The sequence below is a fragment of the Glycine max genome, chromosome 18 (genome assembly GCF_000004515.6).
Source record: "Glycine max cultivar Williams 82 chromosome 18, Glycine_max_v4.0, whole genome shotgun sequence".
NCBI classification, from domain to species: domain Eukaryota; kingdom Viridiplantae; phylum Streptophyta; class Magnoliopsida; order Fabales; family Fabaceae; genus Glycine; species Glycine max.
The window spans coordinates 49,255,517-49,269,167 of NC_038254.2; the positions used below are offsets into that span (position 1 = coordinate 49,255,517).

Here is a 13,651-nt window from a genome sequence, read left to right on the forward strand (position 1 = left end):
TATAAAAAAAAAACCCATATCTATAAAAAAGCCTAGGATCTCACATGAACTTGGTTACTCCAATCACCTTTGATATAGTTTGACCCTCTTGAACCTTTCTCTATCTATCTGGTCTTCCCCTACAACTTGCCCACCCTCTTGAATCTATCTCATCTCCCCCTACAACTTGCCCATATAGCATTATATAAATAATAATCCAATAACTACAAAAGTAACTAAAACCTGTTCTGTAGCTCTGGTCCCTCCAACTTCACTTAACTTCTCCCTCTCTTTCTTTCTCTCAATACACACCAAAACATTCATTCATTGTTATTATTCATACAACAAATCAAAAAATGTTACCCAACAATCCTTCCACTATTGTTCCCGACGCGGTGGCCCGGCACCACACCCACGTGGTGTCCCCGCAGCAGTGCTGCTCCGCCGTGGTCCAGGAGATCGCCGCCCCGGTCTCCACCGTCTGGTCCGTCGTGCGGCGCTTCGACAACCCGCAGGCCTACAAGCACTTCGTCAAGAGCTGCCACGTCATCCTCGGCGACGGCGACGTCGGGACCCTCCGCGAGGTCCACGTCATCTCCGGCCTCCCCGCCGCCGTCAGCACCGAGCGCCTCGACGTCCTCGACGACGAGCGCCACGTTATCGGCTTCAGCATGGTCGGCGGCGACCACCGCCTCTTCAACTACCGCTCTGTCACCACTCTTCACCCCCGCTCCGCCGCCGGCACCGTCGTCGTCGAGTCCTACGTCGTTGACGTCCCCCCCGGCAACACCACCGAGGACACGCGCGTCTTCGTCGACACCATCCTCCGCTGCAACCTCCAATCTCTCGCCAAATTCGCCGAAAACCTAACCAAACTCCATCAACGATGACTTCAAAAAAACACTGTTCGTATCTTTCTTTTTACCTTTTTTTTAATTTAGCCATTAGTTGTTGTATACTTTTGGATTATTATCACAAGGTTAATTGTGAGTTTGTTGCCTGAGAGAAGAGAAAAGAAAAAGTCTCTTAATTTTACCCTTGTGTGATTCATTTTGTTGTTTCTCTTTGTTGAGAAAGTGAACATGAAACAAGGATTTTATGTAATGTTGGTGTAACCTTTGTTCTCATTGTAGTAATTTTCCATCTGGTCAATACAAATTGTAGAAATGTTTGTTTATAATCTTTAATCAATAATTTTAGTTTACATGTTCTGTGTCTAATTCTACTTTTGAATTGCTACATTTTGTAGCTCCTCACTCTCTCATTTTTTTTTTCTTCTGATGGTATTGATTATGATGTTGGTAGGAAGTAGTTCATTTCTTTAATACATGATCTTCATTTTTTTCGCAAATCATCCCATTCTTTTATTTTAATTATTTCAATTCTCAATCTCTTATATGAGTTACATTAATAAAACAAATGGTATTAATTATTATCTACAAAACAAGTTCACTTTAAAAAAAATTTAAAATACAGATAGATTGAGGTGTCTGTCTTTTCACTAATCTTTATAAAATTAGAACCACATTGTAATTTATGGTGCACAATATAATTATTGAGAGGGGATGAGAATGGCACTGGCTATGTTCTTGAAAAATTGTTTGAATCACGAGATTGTATGGTTTTTGAATTGATATTGTTGTAAGGTAGTGGTTGTATAACTTAGGAGGTGGTGGTGATGTGAGTTACAAGTTTCCACATGAAATGCAGAGCATTTGAATTGACCTTCCCAGAAGTTAAGGCGAATGTGACGAGGGCTAGTTGTGGGGCGATGCAACTTGCGGTATGGGTTCTGTTCGTGCTTTCACTTTCTGACTTGTTTTGGTAAAATTGTGCACGGATCCCATTTGTCACAGATGATTTTTTTTTCTTCCATTAATGTGAATTTATAAAAGGGAAAGATGTGAACATAAATGCTTGCTATAGGATAAAATTTGAAAATTTATATTATTTTTTTTATCTTTGGTAAGACATTACCGGTGTTTTTTAATTCTTACCATCAAAGAATAATCTTACTATAATGTGTGATTATTGTTAGTAAAAAAAAAATTGAAAAGTTATAACAATGGGTCTATTCTATTTGTTTGAAGTTTTATATCTTGATAGATAGGTAAATAAAAAAGTAGAAAAGAAATTGAAAAGAAAACAAACTAGAATATCTCTTATCTAAAAAAAAATAGTAGAATATCTTTTTAAAAATTGTCTTCTAAGTTACCATCTATTTGACAGAGTAATTTCTTTACTTTGAATTCTTTTGTACCTTTATAAATTGTTTTTCCAAAACCTTTCTTAGGAGTAGTTATCTGAATTCTTTTATACCTTGATAAAGAAGTAAATGAAACCTGTACCCAAAAAATTTCTTTATTTTATCTTGCTCAATATTAAAGTTCAAGTTGGGCTAAGCATATATTATAAATAAGCAAGCTAATTACATTGAATTAGATTGGTAGAAGAAAAAAAAATGAATAGTAGATAGCTATATCTAGCTGGATTCGGCTGTATCGTGACTTTTTTGGGCTTTTCAAAGATGTATAGTCCCCAAGTTCCAAGCCAAGTCCATGACAATATATAATTTGCACAAAGAAAGAAAAGAGACATGCAAGTTGCAGCATAAGGAGTATTATATTTTTGAATAAGTTTGAGCCACAATGGTTTTTATTTAAATCAATGGAAAGGGATATCAAATAAAAAACGAAGCAAAACTAAAGAAAAGAAATGTCGTGCAGTATGGGTTGGTTGGTTTGAATAATCACCGATTCGTCGTCGGTTTATGCAAGTTGGGGAGCAAGTGGGCGATAAGTTAGCATTTACACGAGATAGATGCTCTTGATATCATCCCGTGCAGTGCAGGGGTCTACCCACCCTTTCTTTTGTCCACTTCTGATTAGGAAATACTTTTTTTTAAAAAAATTGCTTGTAATAAATACTCATATAGTTCTAAAACTTTAATTATATATATACCTCAAGTTTGTTGCATCGTTAAACTCATCACATATCAATGTGAATTAACACAAATTAGCACAAGTGGTTAAAGACTTAAAAGGATCTGGTTCTCATCTTTATCATGGGTGAGTTTAAATTTTCAGAAATTTAAAATTTTGAGAAATTTTAAATTCTAAGAATTTTAAATACTTCAATTGAAATTCTTTTATTTTCAAAATTTTGTGTTTGGATAAAAAAAATTAAAATTATAAGGATGAAAAGAATGAAGGAAAAAAAAAGAGAAGATAAGATTACTTTTAGGAAGAAATTAAAATTTCAGATTTTTAGTTGTTTAAAATTCTATTTTAAAATTCTAAAATTTTAAATTTTTTATAAAAAGCATCCAAACAATGAATTCTAAAATACAGAAATTCAAATTCTCTAATAAATTACTTTTCTTAGTTAAAATTCTCTATCAAAACGCACTCTAAGATCAATTTTTTTGGTTGGTGGACAACTCTCTCAAGAAAAAACTCTTCACACCTAAAAACTAGTTGAGTAATTGTAATCGGCTGGAACTACTTACTGTTTGAGCATGTACAATAATTCTTTGGGTAGACTTCTATTGACAAATCCCAGCATGCTATTGACACCACGCTAAGTAGGATTGAAGGTGTCTCTCCCTTTTACCACATTTATTCACACACAAAAAAGGTTAAGCTCGTCAAATTAGATATAATCCGGGTAGGTGTTCACGGTTTTGTTATGATTTTGTCTTTAAAAAATGTCTTAGTGTATTAATGAAGAAAAATATTTATAAATTAATTTTGAGTTGGATTCTTAAATGATATAAAACTTTTTTTATATATAAGAAAGAAAGAAAAATCTCAATTTAGACTAAGCCGTTAGCGCGTTTTGTAGATAATAAAAATTCTGTCATTTTTCATATAAAGTGTGCATTGGAGGCCCTTTACTCAAGTTAAATCAGTAGATGGATATTTCATAGATCATTTTATCAACCAATGGAAGATATTTGAGCCATTAAAGTCTGGATCGGCAAAATTTCTATGTTCAGAATTTATGTATACTTAAACTTTTTCCTTCGTTGAATATATATTGAAAAATTGAAAATAGGAAAAAGATGGATGATATATGAGAGAAAAAAGTGGTATCTTTGATTTGTGTACAATAGGAAAAAGATGGATGATATATGAGAGAAAAAAGTGGTATCTTTGATTTGTGTACAATATATTTTTAGTAAGTTCTATGGCATTATTCAATTGAATTTTCAGGCCACTTTTCTGCTCCTATTCTATCTCTCTCTACATTTGATTTCTGGGGTGCATTAATTGTGGCTGATGGCTCCATTATTATTGTTAAATTATTCTGAAATTGGAAATTGACCACACAATATCAATATATGGCTGCAGCCTGTGTTTCTTCCTTTCTTTTGGGTTACTGACTATCTGTCACTGTGGCAATTGCCTGCCAAGTGCCAAGTACAATATCAAATTATTTATTTATTTTTAGGTTTATAAATAATTTATTCATATGATATTAATATTAAATTGACCAGATTCATTGATGGAACGATGATTATCTCAAATTGTGTGTGTTTCTTAAAGGACGACAGGAGCATTTCGCTACATTTCATGGGAGTTCCGCATGTGTATGTAAATGATGACTAGTGTGATATACATGCAGACAAGTGTATATTATATTATAAATTTATCCTAATTATTTGAATAAAATAGTGTAAAAATGATACAAGGGTTTTGGTCGCAAATATAATTTTTTTATACGATAAACTAAGTATCAAGAACCCTCTTATTGATCACGTGACAACCTTGGTCACTAATAAAGTACGTGTTAGTTGTCACTTGTTAATAACAACCTTTAAGTGCAAACTAATTTAAAAGTAATTTTAATGTGTGAGTCACTAAAATGCTCCTTAAAATTTTAGAGCATTAACTAGCAAAAGAAAATTTACCTTCAATTGAATTTAGCCGACTAGAGCTGATACTAAATACAACTTTAACGTTATGTATTAACTTAGTGTTTTACACAATTTTAGTTGAAGCTACACTTTAGCGTTGATTATGAGATCGCCAGCGCAAGTAAAAAATTGTGACTATTTTAAAAAAGGTTAAAAAGATTAACCATTAAAAAGTCTACACTAATTTTAGGAGCCTAGAGTTAGCGTTGTCCTGTATGAATCTTTTAAAATATAATTAAAAGATCAAACATATTAGTAAAATGATAAGTGAAAAAAAATATTAAAAAAAACTTTATTTATTATTGATATATTACAGAACCTGACATATAAGTTAAAATTATAAAAAAAACACAACAAAGCCATAATTTGAATAATAATAATAATATATAAATAAATAAATATGATTATCATAATAATACACTGATCCTTTTATTTAATACAATAGTAAAAATATACGAGAGAAATAAATAAAATGAACAAAAATATCTATGGTCAATCCTCGTAATCATCCAAGGACCAATTTGCACTTCAAAGTTGTCATAGCATGCATGTGCTACTACAGGGAAGTTTTCCTTTCCTCAACATTCTCAACCTTCTACTCAACTCTTGCTTCTTTCTCATTAGACGTGCCACTGATCAATGAAGGAGCTCAAGACACTCGAGTCAAGGATGAAACACTATGATGGAAGTTTGCAGACAAATCTATGGTATCCGATTCTTATTGCCAACAACCTCTTGTCAAATACCAAGATTAGTTAACCCATCAACCTCTTGTGTCACACCCGCAGAGGCCTCACCAATTGTCTGCATATGGCTAGACGTTATTGAAAGTCCTCATGTTAAATATTAGAAAACATAAACTACTAAAATGCTTGGTTTGTTTGGCAACAAGTTGTATAAAATCAAGGGTCTTGCTAATCAATGTCCTTATAAGGACATTGGTTAATGAACTAAAAAAATCTTTATTGTGAAAATCATAGGAGACTTAGGAGACTGTAAAAAAATGTCATGAACAACATAATTTTGTGCATCCTAATAAAAAAAATTTCTCTTAATTTCTTAACCAATGAGCTAATGACACCAATTAGCATTTGCCTAAAAACAATGAATATGATTGACAACATATTACATATGTCCTTTGAGAGAGACTATGAACCCAACTGCTAAACCTCTCCTTGTGGGTGGCAAAGAAGAGCTTACGGTATTTAGTTTAGAAATAAGCCAGATTCAAAAGATACTATACTAGATAAAGCATGTGTATGTGAGTAAATACATTCCAGGTTCAATGTCACCTTAGCATTATGTTCATTTGCAATGAAAGTGTTGGGGGTGAAAGCGTTTCACTACTGAAAGAAGGTGAAAGTGAAAGCCCCTTTATGTTTGTTTCAGCTGTATTTGGGATGAAAATTCAAAATTTACTTGGACCCCTGCATCACACTTTCCCCTAAAAAATGAGGTAAAAGGCAGTGTAACTAGAGTAAAACAACAAAGGTTTTTTGGCTTTCCAAAACATACCCTTGAAATGGCAGCGTGAAGTTCGTTCAGCTTTGTATTTGAGAAAGGCAATATCGATTTTGCTAGCATAATCGTTTTAGTAAACTAACATCGATTTTGCATGTAAGCATAATCGTTTTAGTAAACTAGCATCGATTTTACATGTAAGGATAATCGATTATGCTTAGCTTCATCAATTATACTGACATGAAAATCGATTATGCCTTGTATTTTTTAAAAGGTAATCAAAGACATATAATTGATTATTCCTTGTACGCTTGTTGTTAAATTTATTTTTTTTAAAAAAAATTGTAGACAAAAAGAGGAATACATTCTTTTTAATTGGATTAAAATGGGAATTTTATAAATGCTTTTTTTTTTTCTTTTCTTACCTATTTAACCACTTTAGTTCAAATATTTAATCTATTTCCTAAACAATATCACTTTCACTATCTTTTGTCCATTTTGGAATTCATTCCTTTTCCTGCTTCCTCACACATTCAATATTTCTTTTCATTCCTTCACACCGAACACAGTGTAAGATAAGACTTGCAACCGATAGTGTGATTGCTTCACTTGGGGCCGAAGCTCAGTTAGCCTTGTTTTAAGCTAAGGACCATAGGAAGGACTCATCTTCCCAATATGTAAAAGGATCAAGCCTCATCCCAATAAAAATAGGCTTGTTCTATGCATTCCTTGCCTCAATGAGGATATTTATAAAACGTTTCGCATAAACAAGATTTTGGAAATGGATCTCTAAGGAGATTTCGAGGTGTAATGCTAGAAGAATAGGATAAGTGCTCTCAATTTGTGTAATTCATCGTATATTAGGTGATATTGTTCTTTTACGTACTCAACTTTCTATGTTGCTAAGTTTCTTTGAGTGGATTACTCAAACAGTGTTCTTGTAGTGGGTTGCTACAAGGGTGGGTGTGTGAAAGTTGTTGTGGGTTTCAAGAACTTATGCATTTGTGTAGTGGATTTACACATGAAGAAGTGTTGTGAACAATTGGTTTTGTTTAGAAGAACCTTAAATTCAGGTTGTTGTTTTTCTTTTAGTCTAGACCATATAGGTATTTTTTATTGGAGACAATTCTATTTGAACTGAATAAGGCTATTGTTAACAACAAAGTTAATCTCCATTTAAGTATTTAACGCATCAATTATATACCTTAGACTCGAACTTGATATTACAGTCTTAACTTAAACAATCTCGTATAAGTTGATTCACCTTCTTGGTGGTTCAAATTAAGTTGTTTGAAAAATTAGATGTAGATCACTTTGATTATTGAACCAACCTAAAAAATAATTGTGCATATTTCTTCTCATCTCCATTATCTTTTGATCTTTCTTGATTAACCATAATCACTATTCATGATTATCTTGTTCATGTAGGCATTTTAACATTTCAAGAAGGTTTAATAAATTCATTTATTCAATATCTCCAAACAAAATTGCTTAAAAGAAAATTGAAATCTGTTTTGATTTTGGTAATCCAATTTACTCCCTCTTGGATCCAACCTTTTTGCCTATAACCCATGATTCTCGCTCACCGAGTTTTCAGTTCACTTAGTGAGAACACAAATTTGCAAATCACTATGGTCGCAAATTAATATGCTAGATATGCAACCATTTCGGACCCCAAAACACTCCAAGGCATACCAATCAAATCCAAGTTACTTCTATTATATTTCTAACTGATTGATATACCTAATAAACTCCTTAATTATGCATAATCACCAAAAACCCATAAAAACCGAGACTTCATAAAAAAGAGGAAAAATGAGACAAAACATCTATGAATAAAGGGGATGAAGGAGACAATGGGGAAGAAGCACTTACCTACTGAAACATGCGGGAAAAAGATATCGGCATTGGGTACCTCTAGAGCTCTTCCTTATTTTTTGTTTCATTCATTCTTATCTTTTGGGCAAATAGTCATTTTCTTATCTTTTTGGATAAATTACTTCTTACCTTTCACATAAATATTCATTTTTTTGTTTCATTTCTTCTTATCTTTTGATAAATAGTCATTTTCGTCCTTGAATATGTAGAGTATTGATAAATTCGTCATTGAAATATAGAAATTAAAATTTTAGTCCTTGAAATTGAAAAAAAAGTATGACAAATTCATTCATCCATTACCGTTAATGAAAGAGTTACGTGACACATGGACAAAAATGTCACAATAACGATTGTCAACATAGTTGCTAAATAGATTGAATTAAAATGTCAAGAAGTTTCTATTTGACCAAAATGTTAATAAGTTTTCATTGGATTAATTTGTCAGATCCTAAATTTTATTTCATTTAAAGGTAAAATATATAATTTAATATTTATTTTTCTCCATTTTTTATCATTGCAATAAGAACTTAAAAAATAGGAAAGAAAACAAAAGTTGCAACAAATATAATAATAAGCATAATGTTGATTAATAAACATAATTTATCTATTGCTCTGAAACTTCTAATGTGACAGCATCTTACTCAAAATATGAGACTTAAACAAAAATGCACGATCACTAAGTTAATCCTTACAAAAAAAATGAGACACAACTTGATTTTGGCACTACCTAATGTGGTCAAATAGAAATTTCAGAACAACAGACAAATTATGTTTATTAATTAATATTATGTTTATTATTATGTTCGTTCTAACTTATGTTTGCTTTCATATTTTTTTAAAGTGTTTATGCTTGCAACGATAAAAAAGGGAAGAAAGACGAAGATTAAATTATATTTTACCCTTAAATGAAACAAAAATTGGAATTCGACAAATTAGTCTAATGGAAACTTACATTCTGGTTCAATGAAAGCTTACTAATATTTTGGTCCAATTTATTCAGCAATCATGTTAGTAATCATTTTTGTGACATTTTCGTCTTACTGTGTCACGTAGGTTCTTTCATTAACGGTAATGGACGAAAATTAACGGATAAATGAATTTGTCTCACTTTTTTCATTATCAAAAACTAAAATTTAAATTTTCATCTTTCAAGGACAAATTTATTAACATTCTATATATTCATGAATAAAAATGATTATTTATCATTTTTTTTTTTGCTTTCCTTCCTTTCATAAACCATGTGGGGTGTAGGTCTCTTGTGGGCCTTAGCCCACCTTAAGCCCCATTTTTTCATATGAATCTTGTTATTCTAGTAGAATATTATTATAAGTTTAATTATTGGATCAGTTTATTTAAACTTATTTATTGAAATAAATTTTTATTTTAATAAATTAAAAAAGATTAATTTTTTTAGTATGTTTGTCTAAATTGTTTTTAATTTAAAAAATAATTTTTTGTTTATTTTGAAAAATAAATCCTATCTACTTCTCAACAAATCACTTATATAAAAATTATTTATTATAAAATTACTTTTTTAAAGTTTAAACAAATACTCCCATTATCAATAATACCTATGGCATTATTAACCATAAATATGATACAAATCTGACTGGTCTAATAATTCAACCAGTCTGGCTGGGAACTAATAAATTAACTTTAAAATGTGACTTGTGTCGAGTAAGAATTGGTTGAATTAATCCAAAACTAATAAAAAGGTTTATTAAAAATTTTGAGCCTAGTGTGAATGAATAGTTTTTTCTCTCTCCAGATGAGCCTTTTTAACATTTTCTTTATCATATTTCTTCTTTTAATTAACAATATAATTTCTAAAATTCTTGCAAACCAAATCATGAATGAATTCAGATTCCTTTATGACACATCTTAATTGATGACACATCTTCTTACCTAGTCAACACACTTGCAAAAAATTTGGAGAATTTTCAGAGCATGTTTTCTTTTTCGTTGTGATAATATTTTTGAAACATGTAATCATTTATGTTTCATGAATGATGCTAAAAGGTATGCTATCCACTTCAATTCCCATACAATTAGTTTCTTTGCTTGATCTTCATTTCTTCATAAGCACTTTCTATAATTGCCTATGCATTGTCAGCCAAGAATTGCCATAACTCAAATATCAATTAATTGTGAAAAACCTTGAGTTTGGGAACCACACCAAAGAGGAGGTGGCCATCTTCAAAGGATTTGTTGACCTGTGTGATAACACTTCGAAGGAGAAAAAACGAGAGATAGATAAAGAGACGATAGATAAAGAGACGAGACATTCATAAAGAGATGGATATCTTGGCTTAGTTTGAGTAATATACGTACAAAAGTATTTATAGATGCATAGAATCATGTAGTATTGAATTGGTAGATCCACAATATAATTTAATCCATATTTTAAACACATGCATGTATAAGAAAGACTTTAAAACTGCGACTTGTTGAAACTATAAGTTATATAATATAGATATTTTTTTTTGGAAAAGCCAAAGAAGATTATTAAATCTGACATAAGCACAAGAATTGCAGAGTTTGGACCAGAAGACAGATTACAAGAGGGAAATGACACAACACCTTACATATATAACAATTCCTATAATGCACATCCTACTGAATCCCACCCAATTCTAAATATAATATAGAGATGGGTGAGAAGATATACATGTATATGGCTATAATTAAACCAATTTATAATTAATGTTATCAAACTCAAGAGTTTATGCATATTCGTGAAAGTTCTATACATTCGACTCATTAACTCAACTCGTAGATTTGTAAGAGTCTACTTCATATAAAAATAATAATAAAATATCTATAAATAACATATTAAATAAACATTTCAACAATATAATAAAACAGAACAGTAAATCATAATATTCATAATATTTAAATAATTAAGTCTAGTAATAATACATCACTACTAGATAATAACTTACAGACGTTATAGTAGTGGTAGATCATTCTCATCGAGAGTTTGATATTATTAGAGATAAGAGTTTTATATTATTAAAGGTGAGAATTTTGTATTTGAAAATAACACACTAAATGAATGTATCTTGAATGCTAAACAGACAAAAAATAATAAAAAAATGACTTACATTTTGGTCTAATTTTTTTAACTTGTTAACTCGTTGACTTGATGGTAAACTCGAGAGTCTACCGAGTTTACTTAGAGTTTATAAAATTTGTCCAGAGTCTACTAAAAAAAAGAGTTTACTCAAGAGTCAACTCGCAGTGGACAAGTGAACTCGTAAACTCGTAAGAATTAGCAAGTTAACTCGAGTGTTTAATAACCATGTTTATAATTAGTTAATTTGTATTTCCAACATATAACTTATATGACTACGATATATAGGATCATATCTTTTATGTTACATAATGGATTGTGTACAAGTTTTGTATTTTTCTTCTATTAATTTTAATAAGCTCTCCTACTTATTTATATAGTATATATTTATCAAGAAAGAAATGGACACAGAACTTATCTATGACATTGTCATATATATAAACTTTGAACATGAGAAAGTCATTCTTAAGGAAATAGGGGAGGAGTCATTGTAATGTAATGCAGTTAATGCTAAAATTATGTGATTGCGCGGAGATAAGGAGAACTTATTAAGTAGTTTTAGACTATTACAGCCCCCATTAATCTTATCAAGTCTTACTAACTCATTATAGTAAATTGTAAAATTTGAATATGTATTATGTAATTGGTTGAAGAACATATATAGACACTTATTGGATGTGAATTACTAATAATTTCTCGGGGATAAGGGTTTACACACTTCATATAACTCAATTTTAACAAGGTTCAAGTCTCATCACGTAGAGGCATTTATACGCCGTAATGAGATAGACTCAAAGTAACTCCTCTATTTCTTGACATAAATATTTTCTTATTCCAATTGGTTAAATCGCGAACTGTAACTGAGGGTGAAAGTTTTCCGGAAGAAGGGAAGTGCAAAGAGTAAAGCTTTGTAATGAAAACCGTTGACCACTAAAGTCATTAATAACTAAGTTGAATTGAGAATGGTCGATTGTTCATCAAGCAAAATTGATTGAACTCTTAGGCCATTTTTTAATTAGCACGTAAATTTACTTGAGCCATTATATATATATATATATATATATATATATATATATATATATATATATATATATATATATATATAGGATTATTCTATTTTCTGTATTTATGCTACAATTATTAGTCTCTTTTCTTTTTCTTTGCCCTTTTTATTAGAAGGTAAAATTACTTCAGCCATTGTGTATAGCTTTATTCTATTTGTATTTATGTTTCAATTACCATTTTTCTAAGTTTTCTTCTTTCTCTCTCTTTTCTTTTCTGTCCTGGGTGTGTTTAAAGAAAAAACCAAATAAATTTAATCAGAAGCATATCTTATCTGTTATCCACTATCGATGTCAATCTATAGAAAAAAATATGCAGAAATATTTTATGACAATTGTTAGTTGGTTTTTTATTTGAATTATGCGGAAAGCACAGAGAGGCTTCGAGCTTACTTCAAGCAATGTTATCGGTGGTGAAAACGTCAACAACACAACCTAAAGGTATTTGTATCGTTAAACTGGGCCTGCTTATAGTCATATCAAGCTAAAGTTGAAAATATATAATATAATATAAATACTGAAACAACAATGATATTTAATCACGTGATTATCTTAAACATCATATTAACATCTTTTTTTTTTCTTAATCCTCTTTTTTATTAAAAAAAATCCTGAATAAACCAAAATTAGATTAAAAGATAAATAAAATTTGATGAAAAATTATTTCTATTCAAGATTAAACTTTCTAAGCGTTATATTATATATCATTTGAAATGTCCTAGTATATTTTCCATATATCCCAGAAATTAAAGTGCGAGGCTAGCTTAATTAAATCAGACTGTTTACATCTCACTGAATAGGCTGCTATTATATACCAATAAATGCAACATTTCAACTTTTGGGGCCAATTAGCAAAACAACTGAACTCCACTTTTTTCGTTTGAACGTTGTTATCGATTATCAATTATAAATAAAAAGTGAAGTCACTTTACGATTTTAAGAAATAAAAATAAAGTGAAGTTAGAAAATCCGTAAAATGGGAGCAAATCCGTATAAAGTGAAGTCACTTTACCATTTTAAAAATAAAGTGTATAGAAGAATTTATTTAATTATTAGGTTAACTAAGTTCAATTTTTGTATGTATTTGAAAACTAAAATCCATGTTTAAAAATCACAACAAAAGTAGTCTGATACTAATCTTCTTTAAATGGTTTTTTTTTTTTTGTTCTTTGCCATTTCTTAATCAAATACTTATATGGTACCATTTTGTCTGGGAATATATATCAACAACAAAAACTTGGAAGTGCATCATACTCTACCTAATACTTTTAGTGGACAAGT

The 13,651-nt window shown here is 30.6% G+C and overlaps 1 protein-coding gene across 2 annotated transcripts; it reads left to right on the forward strand.

The window, feature by feature from the left end:
• Nucleotides 1-60: 60 nt before the first annotated feature.
• On the forward strand, nucleotides 61-1,912 carry LOC100805378 (abscisic acid receptor PYL4). 2 transcript variants are annotated; one of them, XM_014770811.3, is made up of 2 exons: nucleotides 61-884; nucleotides 1,630-1,912. In XM_014770811.3, the coding sequence occupies exon 1, from the start codon at nucleotides 336-338 to the stop codon at nucleotides 867-869; it is 534 nt and encodes a 177-aa protein (XP_014626297.1). In that variant the 5' UTR covers nucleotides 61-335; the 3' UTR covers nucleotides 870-884; nucleotides 1,630-1,912. The 2 variants fall into 2 exon arrangements, with proteins under 2 accessions (XP_014626297.1, XP_003551573.1); XM_003551525.5 differs by having other exon boundaries at nucleotides 1,690-1,912.
• The last annotated feature ends 11,739 nt before the right edge of the window (nucleotides 1,913-13,651 follow it).